The 22,664-nt window shown below is 38.8% G+C and overlaps 1 protein-coding gene across 1 annotated transcript in view; it reads left to right on the forward strand.

Annotated features, from left to right (window-relative positions):
• Positions 1–22,664, forward strand: part of MARCHF5 (membrane associated ring-CH-type finger 5) — a 56,603-nt gene that overhangs the window by 14,337 nt on the left and 19,602 nt on the right. The window contains exon 2 of the mRNA NM_001261650.1: positions 4,683–4,885. Coding sequence (NP_001248579.1) covers positions 4,683–4,885 — 203 coding nt within the window. The remainder of the gene's footprint in view (positions 1–4,682; positions 4,886–22,664) is intronic.

Genomic DNA, 22,664 nt, shown 5'->3' on the forward strand with positions numbered 1-22,664 from the left:
CAGAGCAGAAGTTTTTCAAACTTTTGGGATCATGATCACCTGATGGGCTTATTGAAACAAAGTGCTGGGTACCCCCAGAGTTTCTGATTCTGTAGGTCTGGAGCAAGGCCTAAAGATGTGCATTTCTAATGCTTCCGCAGGTGATGTTTATGCATCACACTGAGGACTGAGTTCTGAGAGAGTCTTAGGGTTGGAGAAAACAAAAGGAAAAATAGATGTAAGGAGAAACTCTTAGTTTGGTCAGAAATTACAACTTCCTTTTTCCTTGGGTATGGACTTTGAGTGTTTTGGTTTTGGCTAATAATTAATTGGCTATTTTCCATTTCAAAAGACAAAACCAAAAACTAGTCCCATCTACTCAGGAGGCTGGGGTGGGAGGATCACTGGAGCCCAGGAGGTCCAGGCTGCAGTGACCCATGATTGTGCCACTGCTCTCTCACCTGAGCAACAGAGTGAGACCCTGTCTCAAAAATAATAAAAACTCTTTAGAGTTTACATTCTATGATTGTACTGAGGCCATCTCTTAGTACCCAACACAGTATCAAGATCATTTTGGTTGCACCATGATGCGGTGCAAATTGGTTAAGACAAAAACCCAAAAATCGGCCGGGCGCGGTGGCTCAAGCCTGTAATCCCAGCACTTTGGGAGGCCGAGACGGGCGGATCACGAGGTCAGGAGATCGAGACCATCCTGGCTAAAACAATGAAACCCCGTCTCCACTAAAAATACAAAAAAATTAGCCGGGCGTGGTGGCGGCGCCTGTAGTCCCAGCTACTCGGGAGGCTGAGGCAGGAGAATGGCGGGAACCCGGGAGGCGGAGCTTGCAGTGAGCCGAGATCGCGCCACTGCACTCCAGCCTGGGCGACAGAGCGAGACTCCGCCTCAAAAAAAAAAAAAAAAAAAAAAAAAAAACCCAAAAATCTACTGGTTTATGTGAGTTAACAGTACAAGAATATATTTAGCTTTAGGCACAGCACAGCTGGATCCATGTCTCAGTGCCGTCAGTTTCCACCTTCACTTCCTATGGATTGTTAAGGCTCCGCTTAGTTGGTGGCTCTTCTGGCAGCAATAGCCTCACATTGTCTGCCTCTAAGCCCGGAAGAAGAGAGAAAGTCTGTATACCACTTTTCCCAGCAAAAGTTCTGAAGTTCACTAAGACCAGCTTTATGGACCCAGTCTCCCAATGATGTAGTCTGGAAGATGGGCTACAGTGGCCAATCTAAGTGTTTCTGGGGTTGGTTATGGTATTAACTGCCTAAACCACATGCATGGCTAATATTGGAGGGAAGAGTGATTTTCTGTAGAAAGCATGGGATACTATTTACGCCTAGAAGGTAGAAGGACTTGTGTTGTATGTATATTAAACATCAGATTTCTGCTGTTCCCTCCATTCCAAGATCTTGAGAAATTGTAAATGCATCATTTTCAAATAGCTGTTCTCCATCTGAAAAGGAAGGGGATGGAGAATTGGGGAATAAATAGTTGAAATAGATTAATTACATGGAGTGGGAGGGGTAGGATATGGAGAAGCAAAAAGGGAAAGCATAATTATAAGACCTTCCCAGGTGATGTTCCTGGTCAGTCTATCAGAGGTTTAAAAAAAGGGGAGTGAGCAGGCACAGTGGCTCATGACTGTAATCTCAGCACTTTGGGAGGCCGAGGCGGGTGAGCTGAGATGGCACCACTGCACTCCAGCCTGGGTGACAGAGCAAGACTTTGGGCTGCCGGTTGTCCATTTTTATGGTTATTTCTTGATGATATGCTAAACAAAGAGTGGAATATTTATGCTTCCCCTTTCTTTTTTTTTTTTTTTTTTTTTTGAGACGGAGTCTCCCTGTTGCCCAGGCTGTCATGCAGTGGCCCAATCTCAGCTCACTGCAAGCTCCACCTCCCGGGTTCATGCCATTCTTCTGCCTCAGCCTCCCGAGTAGCTGGGACTACAGGTGCCCACCACCACACTCGGCTAATTTTTTTGTATTTTTAGTAGAGACGGAGTTTCACTGTGTTAGCCAGGATGGTCTCAATCTTCTGACCTCATGATCCGCCCGCCTCAGCCTCCCAAAGTGCTGGGATTACAGGTGTGAGCCACTGTGCCCAGCCTGTGCTTCCCCTTTCTAAATCATGTAGGGTAACTTCCTGATGTTGCCGTGGCATTTGTAAACTGTCATGGTGCTGGTGGGAGTGTAGTAGTGAGGACGACCAGGGGTCACTCATGAGCATCTTGGTTATGATAGGTTTTAGCTGGCTTTACTGCAACCTGTTTTATCAGCAATATCTTTGTGACCTGTATTTTGTGCTGACCTCATATCTCATCTTGTGACTTAGAATGCCTTTACCATCTGGGAATGCAGCCCAGTAGGTTTCAACCTCATTTTACCCAGCTCCTATTCAGTCAAGATGGAGTTGCTCTGGTTCACATGCCTCTAATATTGCTATTTCAACTGAAAGCCTAACTCCTGATAAGTTCCCACTCTAAATCATCATTCAGCTATCTTATTTACCATAGTTGTGAAATTAATTAGAAAAAAATCTGAAAGTGCATGCTTTAAATGTCAGTTCTAAAAAGTAAATCCATACAAGTATTTAGGACTGAAATATACTGATACCTCCAACTTTGAAATGGAGCAAAAAATAAGAATGATGAATGGATGTGTGAGAAAGCAAATATAGCAAAATGATAAGAATTATAGAATCTAAATGTTGAGTATATGGGTACTCACTGAACAGTGTTCAACTTTTTTTGGAAAGTTTGAAATTTTTCATAATAAAATGTTGGGGAAAAGTAAACCTTATCTAGAATTTATGAGGAATATAATAGCTACACAAGTATTCTCATTAGATCGAAATAAGAAATTTGACATCATTTTTGTAAGTCAAAAACACATGAATGTAGACTATTTCAGTTGTTTCAACCCAGTCCTAACATTGTATTTTATTTTTCTGATGACTAAAATTGGATTAATTTAAAATTTGATTCACCTTAATACTGATTAATTATGCTGATGTAGCCATACTTAGCTACATATGTGTTAAAATAAAGTATGACAAAAAAGTCTCTAAATATTCTGCCAATATTTTGTTGCATAATACATTCCATTTCCTAGATGTATACAAATATGTTCACAGAATTACCTCAGTTGTAGGGAAAAATATATACTAACTACATCTCAACCAGTCTGTGTGCCAGTATACTTAAACCAATTGAAATTTTAATGCAAAAATCACATAGGTTAGAACCCAGTCCTAATATGGGTAGTGTTGGTGGTTGCACGACAGTATTAATATACTTACTGCCACTGAATTATACACCTAAAAAATGGCTACAGTGGTAGATTTTATGCTATGTATATTTGACGATGATAAAAAATTTTTTAAAAAGAACAAAGTATTTTTGGACAACCATAAGACACTGTTAAGGCCCAGACAGCTTAGCTAAAGTGGGTCAAAAGGGTCAGAATGCTAAACAAATGCTACCTACGTTCTAATTTTCCTTAGATCCTATGAAACCTGACTGAATTTGAAAGCTGAATATAACAACAGTTTTGGATATTATTGCCATGGATTCAGTTCAACTTTTTTCCTGTTCTAATTGAAAAATTTTAATCGGAGCACAGAATTGAAATTCGTGTTGTTCCACAAAGAGTGGAGAACCTCACCCATCTATAATACCTAACTATATAGTCTTTCCCACTGAGAATAGTTAAGCTGGTTGTTCTGACAGAAGCCACTTACCCAATTAAGTGAAAGGTGCAGAGTAGGTAACATGCTTTAATTAGCAGTTGTTTCCACTTGTATAAATTCTAATGGAGGGGAGGAGAGAAGGGTCTCATTGAATTGAACTGTATTTGCCCTGATGGAAATCGACATCAAAACTTGTGTTAATTGGGAGAAAAACTGAGGAATTGCAACCTAATTCCACAAGAAAAAATTACACTTCATGAAGTACCCTTAAAAGCAAAGTGGGAAAATGTTTTAAAATTACTGATCTCAATAGAATTTTATTTTTATTAATATAAGCACCCCAGACTTGATACTTCTAGATTTCAGATTTCAAACATACACACCCAAATTTATCATATTGCTATCCTAAAAAAAAGAAAATTATCTTGATATATTTATCTCCTTTGTGCTTTTTTGAGAAAACAATATTACATAATAATACTGTTTTCTCTGTTATACTTTACCAGAAAGAGAAATGAGGTTTTTTTCCTCAGCTGAAAAATGGAATGAGACTATATGTAAAATCACTCGTGTAATACTTTGTTTTTCCAAGTTCAAGGTATTGGTGATGTTGAACTGGGGAGAACACTGAATTTAATATATTACTGTGGTTACTATTCCTCAAAGAATTATTAGGTCTTATAAAACAAAAGCAGCTTGAGGTTTGTCTCCTTGCACTCAAGTTCATTAAAGAAGGTGAAGAATTACTGAAAAGATAGAGGAGATAACATAAAAACAAAGTTCAGAAAACATAAGATTCTATAGAGGAAGACAAGGAAAAACAGAAAAAGTAGAAACTGCTCTAGTAGGAATGTATTGGTGGTTTTGTCTCCTTAGTCTTTTAATATAGGACAAAGATTCTGTAATGTAGTAGACTCATCCCATTAAGTAAGAGCTGCAGTATAGAGGAGGCTGAAGTCATAAAGATATAAATGTCATCATTTTCTCTTTTAATTTACAGAAGCTGCTGGGTTTGTTTTGCTACTGATGAAGATGATAGAACAGCTGAATGGGTGAGACCATGCAGGTGCAGAGGATCTACAAAATGGGTTCACCAGGCCTGTCTACAACGCTGGGTGGATGAAAAGCAAAGAGGAAACAGTACAGCCAGAGTGGCATGTCCTCAGTGCAATGCTGAATACCTAATAGTTTTTCCAAAGTTGGGTAAGAATATCTTTAAAAACAACACAGATATATTTGATATTATATATAACTTTATAAGGTTATTTTAACATGAACCACCTCTTTGTTTTTGTTTTTTGGGGCATGAATTTCTACGCTCCCTTTCTCTTGTTTCCTCTCTGAATGTCAGAGACATTTGTTTTGCTAACAGTTTACAGTATCCTTAATATATCCCCAAATTTATCCATTTGCCTGTGTATTAGCTGTCTATTTGATAGAAAGGAGAAAGAACTTGCATACCTGTGTGGATATAATTGAATAACAAAGCTATAATAAAAAAGCTGACTTTAAAAAAAAAAGCTGACTTAGCTTAATTATCTGGAGACAGTTGGTGTAAGACAAAGAAAGCAGTAGTATGTTTTTTCTAATACTTCTTAATTCTTCCTGTTAAAGAATAAAAGTAGATAAATTAAAGATTTAATAAGATGTGACATTAAACTCATCTTTGGAATCCAATTTGTGTGGTTTCTTTCATGAACACTGCTGTCCCTTTTCTGTGAAGTGGCAGGTAAGAAATAACCTAAGATCTTTGGGAACAGGCCTAGCATGGAAAAATATAGCAGACTGCTTACAAGAAGCAGTCTAAGGCTGATGTTTAGTGAGCCTGTTCCATTACAGCCATACAGTTATAAATTGGTGTCAATCTCTTGGTTTGGTGTTTATACCATGCCAGCTGTTAAACTTTTTTTTTTATAACCCTTGACTGTAACCAAGAAGTATAGGAAGGCAGCTTGGGTTCTGGGAAGGTCATAAGGAAAGAAGGACTTTGGGGGCAGAGGAATTCTGGAAAAATTGGAAATAATTATTATGTATATTGTTTTTTATAAGTGCTATTCATACTGAAATCAGACCGATGTTTTTGAAAATGAGGCAACATAAATGCAGATAATGAAGTGCTTTTCTAATGTGAGAAGATTAATAATAAGGGCAAACAAAATTTCCTTGGTTCTCTGTTTTTCTCTAACACGCACAGGAAGAAATGATAGCTTCCTATGAAAGGGAAGTAGTGTAGTAGAGAAAGTAGTGTTTTCAAACATTTGGGATTTGTGGACCATGTGATGGGTCTTCAGTGCATACCACTGATTTTAGATAAACACAAAAGAATAATTCAAAATGTTTTTATTGTAAGATCAAAGCAGTATTTTTTTTTTTTTTTTTTTTTTTTTTGAGACGGAGTCTGGCTCTGTCATCCAGGCTGGAGTGCAGTGGCCAGATCTCAGCTCACTGCAAGCTCCGCCTCCCGGGCTTACGCCATTCTCCTGCCTCAGCCTCCCAAGTAGCTGGGACTACAGGCGCCCGCCACGTCGCCCGGCTAGTTTTTTGTATTTTTTTTTAGTAGAGACGGGGTTTCAATGTGTTAGCCAGGATGGTCTCGATCTCCTGACCTCGTGATCCGCCCATCTCGGCCTCCCAAAGTGCTGGGATTACAGGCTTGAGCCACTACGCCCGGCCCAAAGCAGTATTTTTAAATCAGTATCAGGAAAAGCAATGATTGTTCACATTATTGTACCACCACATTAATGGTGAAAGACTTACTAAAGTCCAAGTTAAGGTTTCGTATTTAACTGATTTCTTTTCTTGCTCTTAGTTTTATTAAATTAGCCCCACCTTTGAATTATAGATTTGGGAAAAGCAGCAAGTATATGGTATTTCTGTTAGATGTTTTAGATATTCAAATGGACACAAAAATTATTACAGTAATTCTCACTGAAAACTACATCAAGTTGACAAGTGTATGGCACTCAACAGGAAAGTTGAATATTTTAATTTGGGAGATGGCAATGTGTAGATGTGTCCTTTTGGTTGAATTCAGTTCTAGGAAATATGTTTTCAGATTTAGTGCAGTAATTGAATATGGTTTTAAGTCTACCTACTTGTTAGAAAAGAGTAAATCTCGGCCGGGCGTGGTAGCTCATGCCTATAATCCCAGCACTTTGAGAGGCGGAGGTGGCCAGATCACAAGGTCAGGAGTTCGAGACCAGCCTGGCCACTATGGTGAAATCCCGTCTCTACGAAAAATACAAAAATTAGCTAGACATGGTGACGTCTACCTGTAGTCCCAGCTACTTGGGAGGCTGAGGCAGAAGAGTTGCTTGAACCCAGGAGGCAAAGGTTGCAGTGAGCCGAGATCGTGCCACTGCACACAAGCCTAGGCAACAGAGCCCATACTCCATCTCACAGAAAAAGGAAAAGAGTAAAACTCTTTGGTTAAGCTGTTTGTATCATTATTTAGTCTGCATATTTTGTTACTAAGAATTGTGGCCGAGCAGGGCGCAGTGGCTCACGCCTGTAATCCCAGCACTTTGGGACGTCGAGGCGGGCAGATCACTAGGTCAGGAGATCGAGACCATCCTGGCTAACACGGTGAAACCCCATCTCTACTAAAAATACAAAAAAATTAGCCAGGTGTGGTGGTGGGCGCCTGTAGTCCCAGCTACTCGGTTGGCTGAGGCAGGAGAATGGCGTAAACCGGGGAGGCGGAGCTTGCAGTGAGCCGAGATCGCACCACTGCGCTCCGGCCTGGGAGACAGAGCGAGACTCCGTCTAAAAAATGGAATTGCGGCCGGGCACAGTGGCTCACACCTGTAGTCCCAACACTTTGGGAAGCTGGGGCGAGTAGATTTGCTTGAGACCAGCCTGGGCAACAGGGTGAAACTCCATCCCTACCAAAAATAACAAAAAAAATTAGCTGGGCATGGTGGCAAACACCTGTAGTCCCAGCTACTCAGAAGGCTGAGGTGGGAGGATTGCCTGAGCCTGTGAAGTGGAGGCCACAGTGAGCTGTGACTGCGCCACTGTACTCCAGCTTGGGAGACAGTGAGACCCTGTCTCAACAACAAAAAAGAATTGTAGCCAGTAATGGTAGCTCGCATCTGTAATCCCAGCACTTTTGAGGCTGAGATGGGTGGATTGCTTGAGGTTACGAGCTCGGGACCAGCCTGGGCAACATAACAAAACCTTGTCTCTACAAAAAAAAAAAATTTAGCCAAGTGTGATGGAGCACACCTGTTGTAAGTCCTGGCTACTTGGGAGGCTGAGATGGGAGTATCTCTTGAGCCCAGGAGTTTGAGGCTGCATTGAGCTATGATTGCGCCACTACCTTCTAGCCTGGGCAACAGAGTGAAACCAATCTTTAAAAAAAGAGAGAGAGAATCATAATTTTACTCTCAAATGCTATGTTCAAGCTGATCACTATACTGTCATAGAGGTATGGTACTTGAGTTAGCCACTTAAAATCATAGATATGTTTTAATGACATCAGTGTTACAAAAAAATGAATATCTGCTGGGCATGGTGGCTCACGCCTATAATCCCAACACTTTGGGAGGCCAAGGCAGGCAGATCACCTGAGATCAGGAGTTCGAGACCAGCTTGGCCAACAAGCCAAGAGACCAGTAGAGACAAGTTGAAACCTTGTCTCTACTAAAAATACAAAAATTAGCCAGGCGTGGTGGCAGGCGCCTGTAATCCCAGCTACTTGGGATGCTGAGGCAGGGGAATCACGTGAACCTGGGAGGCAGACGTTGCTGTGAGCCAAGCTTGCACCATTGCACTCCAGTCTGGGTGACAGAGCAAGACTTTGTCTCAAAAAAAAAAAAAAAAAAAAAAAAAAGGTATATCCTTCATTTGAGTAGGTATTGTTAGCATATTTCCTCTTGACAAAACAGAAAAACAGTATTAGCTCCGCTTTTTTTTTTTTTTTTTCAAATAGATGCGGGGTCTTGCTATGTTGTCCAGGCTTGTCTCAAACACCTGGGCTCAAGCAGTCCACCCACCTTGGCCTCCCAAAGTGCTAGGATTACAGGTGTGAGCCACCATGTGCCCAGCCCGCTGCTGTATTCTTAACATGCTGAAGATACCTGTTCAAGGGCTGTAATTTTAATTATATTCACAATTTTCCATGCAGTTATTAACAATGACTCAAGCCAGCTATTGTCTGTAAATGAAGCCACGTGTGAATTGGCTTTCAGATCGTGGGCTCTTCATTGCCACACACAAAGCTAGTGCTCTAGCCGTGCTGATTCCAGCACAACTTTTCAAGTCAAGGTTCAAAAATAATTGTTGGTTAAAAGAAAATATCTTCTTCTAAAAACTTTTTAAAAGTTGCTTGTATTTCTTCATTAACATATTACATTCGTATATGCTAAGAGTTGATTCGTACTCTGTAAACTAGTGGCTTCATGCAGCCATAAAACAAAATACTTAAGAGCATACATCTGTAATAATAATTGTTCTTCCTCTCTGTATAACACACATAGCACATAATGTCCAATAGTGTCATCTGATGATAGAATTTTGCCAGTAGATTGTTTTATTTCTGTCTGAGCACATTTGTCATTAATTTTGCAGCTGACAGTAGTTGAATCTGTTTTGTTAAAAGAAGTACCTTTGACTATTATTTTGATATTTTAATGACAGAATTCATAGTGGAGGCTTTGGTTGGTTTACTGGAGTTGTTGAAAATGATCTGAACACTTCAGTGGCTTCTTGTCCCTATTTAATAATATATCACGGTACAGTGGAAACAAGGATGTCTCCTAGTACAGAGTTATCACTCCTAGTTTACTGATCACAGCTCATTCTAAGATCAGTCTTCACTATAAAATCATACTGTTATCATTTACGGCATTCTGAGTTAAATGTATTTTTCACTTTTACTCTTTTGAACCATTGATTAATTTCCCTAAATTTGGGATTTAACACAGTATGATAGTAACAACAAAATATATGTTTAACCAATGTAAACAACTCACATGATGTGGAAGTATGTTAGCCCTTTCCATTTTCCTTATGATAGTGTTTTCTTAACGTATCCTTGTAGAGCTTGGGTGATCCTTAGAATGTAACAGCAATAAAGAACCTAAAAGGATTTCTATGAAAGTCATAATCTTCTCAAAATTTGTGAAATGTTTGTGATCAAAGCTTTTATCACTTTTTTCTCAAACTGTCTGTAAACCAGTTAATAGATTGCCAGGGACTGCCATTGGTCTCCAAAGACACTTGATAAACACTGACTAGAAGAAGGAATAAAAGACAGAAGATACAGAGAAGGAAAGGTGATGATGGTTAATATTCTATGGGATGATCTCTGTGCAGCAAATTTTGTGTTGTTTATTTTTTTAACTTTTCAAATGGATTTAGCCCCAGTCTGGCTGGTGCTAGCTGGCCAATTCTGCATCTTTTCTGGTACTTGTCATGGAAGGAATGAAAAGGTAGTATAAGTGTATGTTCTTCATTGTTAATAGGGAGTTACTTGTGCTCAGCTGTGAAAAACCTAAAGGATTCATCAGAATTTTATCCTTCTCACTGTTTGCCACCCATGTTAGTTTGCTTTTTTCTTTTTTCTAGTGAGTTAAGTCAGTTGTATGTATGCACCTACTTAAAACCTTGCTACTCAAAATATGATCTGAGGACCAGCAACATTAGCATCATTGGGAGTTATTAGGAATGCAGAACACCACCCCTTTTCTCCACCCCCCTTTTACTGAATAGAAGTCTGCTTTTTTTTTTTTTTTTAATTTTTATTTTTTAAAGACGGTGTTTCGCTTTGTTGCCAACGCTGGAGTACAGCAGCACGATCATAGCTCACTGCAGCCTCAAACTCCTGGGCTCAAGCAGTCTTCTTGCCTCAGCCTTCCAAGTAGATGGGATTATAGGCATGTGCCACCACACCCAGCTAATTTTTCTTTTTCTTTTTAGAGACGGGGGATCACTATGTTGCCCAGTCTCAAACTTCCTGGCCTCAAGGGATTCCCAAACCCCCTTGGCCTTCCAAAGTACTGATAATGTAGGCAAGAACCACCACACCCAGCTGAAATGTGCATTTTAATGAGATCATTGAGTGATTTCTATGCACATTAAATTTAAAAAGCATTGCTTTAAAACATACAAGGAATACCAACTGAGAAAAGTTTGTTTTATGAATAAAGTCTGTCCATAAACTTTGAGACCTGGTAATAACCTTGTTATTATACAGTGATATTAATTGGTGATCCCGACCCTGTGTAGGCCTAGGCTAATGTGTGTACTTGTGTCTTAGTTTTTAACAAGAAAGTTTAAAAAGTAAAAATAATAAATTTTAAAAATAGAAAAAAGCTTATAGAATAAGGATAAAAAATTTTTTGCACAGCTGTACAATGTGTTTTAAGCTAAGTGTTAAAACAAAAGAGTCAAAGTTAAAAAAAGTTAGAAATGTATAGAGTTTAAAAGTTACAGTAAGCTAAGGTTAATTTATTACTAAAAATTATAAATTCAGTGTAATAAGTATACAGTGTTTATAAAGTCTATAATAGTGTATAGTAATGTCTTAGGCCTTCACATTCACTCATCACCCATTCACTGAATCACCCAGGGCAACTTCCAAACTTCCAGCCTTGCAAGCTCCATTCATGGTTAAGTGTTCTATACAGGTATACCATCTTTTATCTTTTATACCATATTTTTACTGTACCTTTCCTATGTTTAGGAACACAAATACCATTGTATTATATTTGCCTACAGTATTCAATACAGTAACATGCTGTACAGGTTTGTAGGCTAGGAGCAGTAGGGTATACCATATAGCCTAGGTGTGTAAATAGGCTATACCATACTGACTCTATGATGTTCACAAAACTACAAAATGGCCTAAGGACACATTTATCCCTGTGTGTGGATGCCCATCATTGAGTAACACATGAGTGTATGTTAACTGGGTTCTTCAGAGATGTCCTTTATCAGGTTGAGGATGTCCCGTCTATTTGTGATTTGTTAAGGGCTTTTGTCATGAAAAAGTGTTGGGTTTTGTCAAATGCTATTTCTCTATTGATAATCATGTGGGTATTGTTCTGTATTCTATTAATATGGCATATTACATTTGGTCGATTTTCATATTAGACCGGCCTGGGATTCCTGGAATAAGTTCTACTTGGTCATGTTTGCTAATACTTTGTTGGGAACTTTTGTGTCTGTACTCGTAATGGGTATTGGTCTGTAGTTCTTTTGTGATATCTTTGGTTTTGGTGCTGGAATCATACTGGCTCATAGGATAAGTTGGGAAGTGATCCCTCCTTTATATTTTTTAGAAGAGTTTGTGAAGGATTGGTGTTTTAAATGTTTGGGAGCAGTGAAGCCATTTGGTCCTGGGCTTTTATTCATGGGAAATTTTTTTATTACTAGTTCAATCTCATTACTTACAGGTCTATTCAGATTTTCTATTTCTTCTTGAATTAGTTTTGATAGTTTGTGTCTTACAAATTTGTCCCTTTCATGTATATTATCTAATTTGTTGGCATATAGTTATTTATAGTATTTTTTAATCATCCTTTTCATTTTTATAAGATTGGTAGTAATGCCCCTTCCTTAATTCATGATTTTAGTCATTTGAATCTTCTCTTTTTTTTCTGGTCAGTCTAGCTAAAGATTTATCAGGATTGGCCGGGTGTGGTAGCTCATGCCTGTAATCCCAGCACTTTGGGAGGCCGAGGTGGGCGGATCACCTGCAGTCGGGAGTTCAAGACCAGCCTGACCAACGTGGAAAAACCCCATCTCTACTAAAAATACAAAATTAGCTGGGCATGGTGGTGGGCACCTATAATCCCAGCTACTCGGGAGGCTGAGGCAGGAGAATCACTTGAACCCAGGAGTCAGAGGTTGCAGTCAGCCGAGATCATGCCACTGCATTCCAGCCTGGGCAACAAGAGCGAAACTCCGTCTAAAAAAAGATTTGTCCAAGTTTTTTCTTTCTATTCTTGCATTCTCCGTTTCATTTGTATCCACCCTAATATTTATGTCCTTTCTTCCTTCTGCTTGGTTTGAATTTAGTTTGCATTTCTCCTTCTAGTTTCTTAAGGTAGAAGGTTAGTTGACCTGGGATCTTTTTGCTTTCTTTTTGTCCTTTTTTTTTTTTGAGACAGGGCCTCACTCTGTCAAACATGCTGGGATGCAGTGGCACAATCTCAGCTTGCTGCAACCTTGACCTCCTAGGCTCAAGTGATCCTCCCACCTCATCCTCCCAAGTAGCTGGGACTGCAGGTGCTCATCACCCAGCTAGTTTTTGTATTTTTTTTAAACAGAGACAAGGTTTTGCCATGTTGTCCAGGCTGGTCTCATACTCCTGAGCTCAAGTAATCAGCCCACCTTGGCCTCCCAAAGTGCTAGGATTAGAGGCGTGCATCATCACAGCTAGCCTTTTGTTTTGTTTTGTTTTTGAGACGGAGTCTCGCCCTGTCGCCAGGCTGGAGTGCAGTGGCGTGATCTCAGCTTAGTGCAACTTCCACCTCCTGGGTTCAAGCGATTCTTCTGCCTCAGCCTCCTGAGTAGCTGGGACTACAGGCATGCACACACTGAGCAAATTTTTGTATTTTTAATGGAGACAGGGTTTCACTATGTTGGCCAGAATGGTCTCGATCTCTTGACCTCGTGATCTGCCCACCTCAGCCTCCCAAAGTGCTGGGATTACAGGCGTGAGCCACTCATCCCCAGCACCTTCTTTATTCTTTTTCAGAGTCTTGCCATGTTGCTCAGGCTAGAGTGCAGTAGCTGTTAACAGGTACAGTCAAGGCTACACTGCATCCTTGAACTCATGGGCTCAAGTATCTTCCTGCTTCAGTATCCTGGTTAGCTGGGACTACAGGTGCATACCACTGCACCCAGCTCCTCTTTCTGTTTTTGTTATTTTTAAATAGATTTTAGAGCATTTGTGGGTTCACAGTAAACCATATACCAGCCTCCACCCCTGAGCACACACAGAGTGCTCACTACTTTCCCCACTATCAACATCTTGTACCAGAGTGTTACATTTTTTACAGTCAATGAACTTAAGTTGACACATCATTACCACCCAAAGTGTCCATGGTTTACATTAGGGTTCACTCTTGGTTTTGACAACTGTATAATATATAATGTATAAAGGGTTCATTCCAGGTTTTGACAACTGTATAATGACATGTATCCACCATTATAGTATTATGCAGAATAGTTTTGCTGACCTAAAAATCCTCTGTGTTCCATCTTTTCATCCCTCCCCGAGCTCCTGGCCACCATACATCTTTTTCTTTCTCCATAGCTTTTCCTTTTCCACAAGGTCATATAGTTCGACTCATACAGTATGTAGCCTTTTCAGATTGTCTTTTATTTAGTAACATGCATTTAATTTCCTCTGTATCTTTTTGTAGCTTGATAGATCATTTCATTTTAGTACTGAATACTCTTCCATTGTCTGGATGTCCCACAGTTTATTCATTCATGTACTGAAAGACATCTTGGTTGCTTCCAAGTTTTGGCTATTATGAATAAAGCTGTACACATCCATGTACAGGATTTTGTGTGGACATAAATTTTCAACTCATTGGGGTAAATACCAAGGAGCATGATTGCTGGATTGTATGATACAAGTATGTTTAGTTTTGCAAGAAGCCTTGAAACTGTCTTCCAAAGTGGCTGTACCAAGTACCATTTTGCATTTTCACCAGCAATGGATGAGAGTTCCTGTTGCTCCACATCCTTGCCAATGTTTTGATTTGGGTCATTCTGATAGATGTATAGTGGTATCTCATTTTAATTTGCAATTTTCTAGTGATAGATGATGTGAAACATCTTTGCATATATGCCATCTGTGTATCTTCTTTGATGAGGGGTACAAGTCTTTTGCTCATTTTAAAAATCAGCATGATAGTTTTCTAATTGTTGACCTTTAAGAGTTCTTTGGATATTTTGGATAAAAGTTCTTTGTCAGATGTCTTGGGCAGATCTTTTCTCCTTGCTTGTCTTCTCATTCTTTTAATCTTCCTTCCTTCCTTCCTTCTTCTCTCCCTCCCTCCCTTCCTCTCACTGCAAGCTCTGCCTCCTGGGTTCATGCTGTTCTCCTGCCTCAGTCCCCCGAGTGGCTTGGGACTACAGGTGTGCCCACCACCACACCCAGCTAATTTTTTGTATTTTTAGTAGAGACAGGGTTTCACCGTGTTAGCCAGGATAGTCTTGATCTCCTGACCTCATGCCGTGCCCGGCATCTTCTTTTCTTTTTTTTTTTTTTTTTTTTGAGACGGAGTCTCGCTCTGTCACCCAGGCTGGAGTGCAGTGGCGCGATCTCGGCTCACTGCAAGCTCCGCCTCCTGGGTTTACGCCATTCTCCTGCCTCAGCCTCCTGAGTAGCTGGGACTACAGGCGCCCGCCACCGCGCCCGGCTAATTTTTTGTATTTTTAGTAGAGACGGGGTTTCACCGTGGTCTCGATCTCCTGACCTTGTGATCCGCCCGCCTCGGCCTCCCAAAGTGCTGGGATTACAGGCGTGAGCCACCGCGCCCGGCGGCATCTTCTTTTCTAATGTCATTTACAACTATAAAATTTCCTCTAAGTGCTACTTTAGCTGTGTATCATAATTTTTGTTGCGTTTTCATTTATCTCAAAATATTTTCTAATTTTTCTTGTGATTTCTTCTTCGACTCACTGATTATTTAGGAATGTGGTGTTTAATTTTCACATATTTGTAAATTTCCCAGATGTCCTTGTTATTGATTTTTTAATTTCATTTTGATCAGAGAGCATACTTTGTTTGATTTCTTAACTACATTAAAACTTTTTTTAATGGCCTAACATAGGTTTATCCTGGAGAATGTTCCATGTGTGCTTGAGAAAAACATGTATTCTGTTGCTGTTGGAGTATTCTATAAATGTCTAGTTGATTCTGTTATTTTCAAGTATTCTATTTCCTTATTATCTTTTACCTGTTTATTATTTAAAGTAGAGTGGTGAGTGGTGTCTTGTGCCTATAATCCCAGCACTTAGGAAGGTCGAGGTGGGAGGATCATTTGTGCTAGGAGTTCAAGACCAGCCTGAGCAACGTAGTGAGACCCTGTCTCTACAAAAAAAAACACTTTAGCCAGGCATGGTGGCACATGCTTGTGGTCTCCGCTAGCTCAGGAGGCTGTATCAGGAGGATTGCCTGAGCCCAAGAGTTCGAGACTGCAATGAGCTCTTATTGCACCACTGCACTGCAGCCTGGGCAACAGAGTAAAGCCTTATGTCTTTAAAAAAAAAAAGAGAGAGAGAGAGAGAGAGTGGGGCATAGAAGTCTCCAATTATTGTAAATTGCCTGTTCCTCTGGTTCCATACATCTTTGCTTAATTTATTTTGGAGCTCTGTTAAGTGCATATATTTATAATTGTTATGTCTTTCTGATGGATTGTCCCTTTACCATTATAAAATATCCTTTTTGGTTTCTTTTTTTTTTTTTTTTTTTTTTTTTTTTTTTTGAGACGGAGTCTCACGCTGTTGCCCAGGCTGGAGTGCAGTGGCGCGATCTCAGCTCACTGCAAGCTCCGCCTCCTGGGTTCACGCCATTCTCCTGCCTCAGCCTCCTGAGTAGCTAGGACTACAGGCGCCCGCCACCGTGCCCAGCTAATTTTTTGTATTTTTAGTAGAGACGGGGTTTCACTGTGGTCTCGATCTCCTGACCTTGTGATCCGCCCGCCTCGGCCTCCCAAAGTGCTGGGATTACAGGCTTGAGCCACCGCGCCCGGCCATCCTTTTTGGTTTCTAATAGCAATTTTGTCATTAAAAATCCCTTGACTGATATTCGTGTAGCCATTTCAGCTCTCTTATATCTCATTAAGAGTAAATTCTTAGTTTTCAAGTTAAATTTTTGTCATCTTTATTTTATTATTTATGTATTTATTTATTTGAGATGGAGTCTTGCTGTGTGGCACAGGCTGGATTGCAGCTGCACGATCTTGGCTCACTGCAACCTCCACCTCCCAGGTTCAAGCAGTTCTCCTGCCTCAGCTTCCCAAGTAGCTGGGATTACAGGTGTGCACCACCACATCTGGCTAATTTTTTGTATTTTTAGTAGAGATGAGGTTTCACCATGCTGGCCAGGCTGGTCTCAAACTCCTGAACTCCAGTGATCCACCTGCCTCGGCCTCCCAAAGTTCTGGGATTACAGGCATGAGCCACCATGCCCAGCTACTCGTATTTTATTGTTGCTCTTATAACTAAACATTAACTGAAACTTCTTATATAGAATTTTTACCGGTAACCATCCTCAAAAAGTGGTTTTCAAGTGTTGAGTGGAGTGTAAATGCTTAGAAGGGAAAGATGTTCACTGGGGATGAATAGGACCAATTCCTGGGAGAAACCTTCCTAGAGAATCTAGGATATAAAATTAATAGTTGTAACTATTTTATTTTATAATATTTTAATATCAGTGGTAATATCAATAGCTATCATTTGCTAATAGGCCCCTATTGCCTATTTTTCCATTCTCTGTTTCATTCTAGGCACTATATTGATCACTTTGCCTATATTATTTAAACTTCTCAAAAGCTCTGCATAATAGATAGTGTCCTCAGTTTATAGATAAGGAATACACTCAGCAAATTTATGTAATGGAAGCCCATGGGCTTCCAGCAAATAAAGCAAGGAGCCAGAATTTTACACTGGCAAATTTCTTATTACTGTCACTCAGTGAGTCAGCTACCAGGCCACATATGGATAAGTAGTTTCAAGTACCATAAGAACTAATAGAGATAATGTGAATTTGAACTAATTTGAGATACTGTTAATAAATTACACAAATGATGTGTAAGTAACAAACATTTTATGAGTTAGTACCACTAGAATTGAAAGAGAAGTATATAGCCTATAAGCAAAATGATAGCCAGCACTATCAAAAATGCAAGCACTAACAAATTGCCTATTCTCTTTTCTTTCTCTTGATATTTGCTTTGCTGGAAATGGAAAGGAATAGCAAATACATCAAAGAGAAGATGGAGCAACTACAATATCTCATAAGCAATTTTTTTTAACTCATTTGATGTTTAAGTTTATATTTTTCCCCCAAGTAATGCATTGACACGGTCAGAAATTCAAAGACACAAGATACAGTAGGATATTTAATGAAAAGTCTTTCTACCATGTCTGCCAGCCATGGTGGCGAGTAAGTTTTCTTACTTGGTTATAAATTACAACCATTGTTACAAATTTCTGGTATTTCATTGCAGTTTGTTTCTCTTTTTCTTCTCTCTCTCTCCTTCATTCTTCTCCTCTCCCTCTCTCACTACACTTACACAGAATCTACAAATGTGAGAGTTAAAGGAACAACAAGGGATAGGGAAGTACCCAGGGCTTAGCAACCTTAGAAAACTGATAGGACCTGTGATCTTTCATAGAGAAATGCAAGCTACTTGCAGTGAGGGAACCAGGGAAAAGACTTTCTTTAACACTTTTACCACTTTCTGATGTTCTGGTCTCTCCTATCATTTGAACACATCAGAAGCTAGAGGGCAGGTTGCTTAAACTTTTTTTTTTTCTTAGCAGTATATCGTAGATACCATTTTGTATTCGTGTATAAAGAGCTTTTTTTTTTTTTTCTATTAAAAGTAGTCAGCCTGGATAAAGAGCTTTTTAAAAAAACAGCTGTGTACATACATAGATGTATGGTTACTTACATAATCAGTCTTCCATTGATGGACATATAGGCTTGTTTCCAATCTTTTACTGTTACAGACAGTACTTTTATAAACAACTTTGGGAAATAATTTTATGCATGTGTGCAAATATATCTGTAAGATAAATGACTAGAAATAGAATTACTGAGTCAAAAGTATGTGCATTTATAATATAATAGATATCCTATAATTGGCTTTTGTAGACATTACACCCATTTAATCTCCCAACGGTGTAGTGGAGTTCCTGCTTCCCCATTGCCTTTGCCAACATGCTGCTATCAATATATAGAACTAGTTATATCTGCCACCTTAGCATTGATCAAAGCTTAGCAGAATGCTCACTCAGGTATTTTTTCTCTTTTACTATGAAATATTCCATTTGTGGAAAAGGAATATATCCCAGTTTCATATGAGAAGAGATAAACAGGGCAAAGTCAACACCACCATTGAAAAAGCTGACTTAAAAGGGCAAAAAAAAAAAAGTAACTTTACAGTGTAGAAATGTGGCAAACACTACAACAGCCAAATAATCAAGGTCATTATCACCAGTAATGATTCATGTAGGTATTATGTACGTTTGATATGATGCAATGAAAATTGCACTTTGCCTCTGTGGTCTTCTTCCCTAAAAGTCCTAACTCCAAGAGATAATGAGAAAAACACCAGACAAATTCCAATTGAGGGATATTATACAAAATACCTGATCAGTACTCCTCAAGATTGTCAAGGTCATCAAAAGCAAAGAAGTCTGAGAAACTGTCATAGCCAAGAGGAGTGTAAGGAGACATGACTAAATGTAATTCACATGTCTTTATTCTGTTTCAAAATCTTATCCAAGATACCACATTACATTTAGTCATGTCTCCTTACACTCCTCTTGGCTATGACCTTGATTATTTGGCTGTTGTAGTGTTTGCCACATTTCTCCACTGTAAAGTTACCTTTTTTTTTTTTTTTGCCCTTTTGTGTGAGCTTTGTCAATGGTGTTGATTTTGCCCTGTTTATCTCTTCTCATCCTTTTAATTCTTTTGGGTTCTTTTTTACGTTTATTGTGATACTGATATAGTTGGATTTTTATCATCAGATTTTGTGCATTCTATATGTCCTACTTTTTCCTTTAAGTTTTATGCTTTATTTCTCTAAGTGGTTATTCTTGAAAACTCTTGGCTTTTATCTCTTCACATATTGCTTTTCCCCCATTCTTACCATTCTCATTTTGTAGAACTCTGATTAGAGTTATATTAGACATTTTCCCTTTTTTTGTTATGATAGAGTTTCTCATTTCCTGGGCTTTGTTATGCTCATACACTACTAATACTTGGCTGTTTAATATGTTGTCCTATCCCCTGCATTTTGTGTAAACTGGTGTTTAGATCCTGTCAGTGAGGTTACTGTATATATATATATTTTTTTTACAGGAATATCTGATTGTGTGCTTCTTATTTCATCACATCACAAGGCACATAATGTAAGACCGAACAGTGTGTATAGGTATTATCAGCCTGATCCATTCGATAAAGTTAACCTATTCATTTCCACCTAATGGTTTTAGCAGAGATTGATACTTTATTATTCATTGCCTCTAGATCCATTGTTTCATTGATTAATACAAAACATTGTCATTCCAATTTTTTCATTCTTTCTCCATTTATTGGCTTAGAAAATTTATGTTATCAATCAAGAAGAGATTGCTGAGTCAGAGGGTAAATTGCACATAGAATTTTGCTGGGTATTGCCAAATTTCCTTCCACAGGTGCTGAACCATTTGTATATTCACCTGTAATATGTGAGTGTGACTATTTCCTCATGTTTTGCCAGTAGGATGTGTTAGCAAACCAAGATTTTAGCCAGTCTGTTAAGAAAAGATACCTTATTGTAGTTTTAATACACATTTCTTTATCAGTGAGGAGGCTAAACCATTTTAAAGTAAGAATACTTAGATCGTAAAAGGGTACTATAGAGTAAGAAATATATTTTCCCCAAACTTAAAACTTCGCAGCTTCAATTTTATGGGGGTGTTACATTTTTGACTGATATACCAAGGTATCAGTTACTCCATAAAAATGCTCTGCATTGTTTTTCCTCTAGCCACATGACCTTCTGTCACTCACATGAACTCAACCTATTTCTTCTCTGCCTGCTCATAAAATATATCATTGGCTTATTTCACTACATAAAAAACAAATATGGACTTAAGAACTCAAGTAATAATCTTTTCATATTAATAAAATTTTCTAGTAATATTTACACTTAGCCTTCAGAAAATTTTTTTTTTTTTACTTTGCTTTATATATAAGTTCCTATGTATGATCAAAATAAAGAAAAATTTAAAAACCTAAGTCCTATTCCATGGTGATTTAGTCTTTGAATAACCTTTGTTGTCAAAGCTTATAGTTAGAGAACTTATTTAGTCTTTTTTTTTTTTTTTTTTTTTTTTGAGACAGAGTTTTGCTCTTGTTGCCCAGGCTGGAGTACAATGGCGCAATCTCGGCTCACTGTAACCTCCACCTCCCAGGTTCAAGCGATTCTCCTGCCTCAGCCTCCCAAGTAACTGGAATTACAGGCTCCCACCGCCATGCCCAGCTAACTTTTGTATTTTTATTAAAGACGGGGTTTCACCAGGTTGGCCAGGCTGGTCTCGAACTCCTGACCTCAGGTGATTCACCCGCCTTGGCCTCCAAAAGTACTGGGATTACAGGCATGAGCCACCATGCCTGGCCCTTCATTTAGTCTTTTGTAACCCTCATTGGTATACCTTCTTATGAGGCAAATGACTAGGATACCTTCAGAATAAGAGTTTTTTGTGTTACTGCTGGATCATGTTTGGTCTTGCTCTCTAAGTCTTAAAAGTAGATTAGTTTTTAGAAGTATCTTTCAACAGTGTGAGGCTTTCTGGGTACACACTGTATATGAATACAAGTAGCTGAATTACAGGTCCAAAACATAATTATACAATTTTTTTTTAAAGGAGCGGAGGATAACTGCTCTTTACAGAATCTAAATTCTCTTGATGTCTTCATTCTCCCTTTACATTTCCAGATTTTTTGGCTCCATTGACTCCTTCCTTTGCTCCTTGTCCTGGATCTTTAAGGAAAAGGGCACCTATTCTTTTTTTCTCACCTGAAGATTTCCTGAAATTGTCTTATTTTTATTCCAGAGCTATATACCACAGAATTTTTCTCAGACATCTCCTGTCTTTGATTATGCCTTCTACTCCACTGTCCTATCATGTTTAACATCGTTTGCCATTTTGGGGTGACCATACAGTTTAAAACTGGAAGAAATAATAGTGGACACAGATTGTTACTAAATAACATTAAGTACGGAGAGCTTCATGTGAATTATTTTAATTTTTACAAAAACTCTGATATACATAACACCTTCATTGTACAGATGCAGAAATTCAGGCCCAGAGATGGCACTTTGTTCCAGTTCACACAGCAGACCCAACCTAATCCTTACCCACCTTGTTTTGTTACAGCCTAATGAGCCTAATACACAAGCTTCTCATACACAGGGAAGAAGAAAATTCAGTGGTAATGTCAGGTTACCTTCCTCAGGATAATGGTTACCTGAAGTTTATAACTCATTGTTCTTGTCTAAAATACAGCTTTTCCTATTAATAATAACAATTATATTATCATCATGGAAAATGTGAAAAATATACATATGCTTAAAGAAAAAAAGACAGTGGGTTATATAGTTAACTGGCATATATGTAGTATGTACATAGTGCTGCCAGTTGTTTTTATGTGTTAATAAAGGATGATTGGTGGTGGCGGTGGTGGCGGTGGTGGCGGTGGTGGCGGTGGTGGTGGTGGTGGTGGTGGTGGTGGTGGTGGTGGTGGTGATTTTTTTCAACAAAGTCTTTCACTTCCAATTGGAAGGCTCTTCTTAGCATGCCTGCTTGGTTTTGCCTTGATTCAGTTGTGCTTTTTCTTCTTCACTTGGAATTGGCCTTCTTTTCACATCAGAGACTTCAAGTTTAGGTCAAGATTCATTTATTTAAAAAAAAAACAAAGAGCAATTTTTAAACACTCTTTGTATCCTTACCCCCTGTATAATCTTTACCTAAAATTTTCTTAACATTTATCTGTACAGTTTGTACCATACTATCATATCTTTATTAATTTTGCCTTAAAAGTTTTCAGTTGTTTTATGTATATTGTTTGTCCCTAACTAGATTGTAGACTCCTAGGGGGCAGCAGCTAGTGTGTTAAATATAATTTACATTTATTTTAATACATAGTAAAATGTGTTTACAGTAGGTGCTTAATAAGTACTTAGTAGTTGATCTTACAGCTCACAAGTATTCTGTAAGCTATTATTTTATGAGT

This window comes from Macaca mulatta, chromosome 9 (genome assembly GCF_049350105.2).
Source record: "Macaca mulatta isolate MMU2019108-1 chromosome 9, T2T-MMU8v2.0, whole genome shotgun sequence".
Taxonomy (NCBI): Eukaryota; Metazoa; Chordata; class Mammalia; order Primates; family Cercopithecidae; genus Macaca; species Macaca mulatta.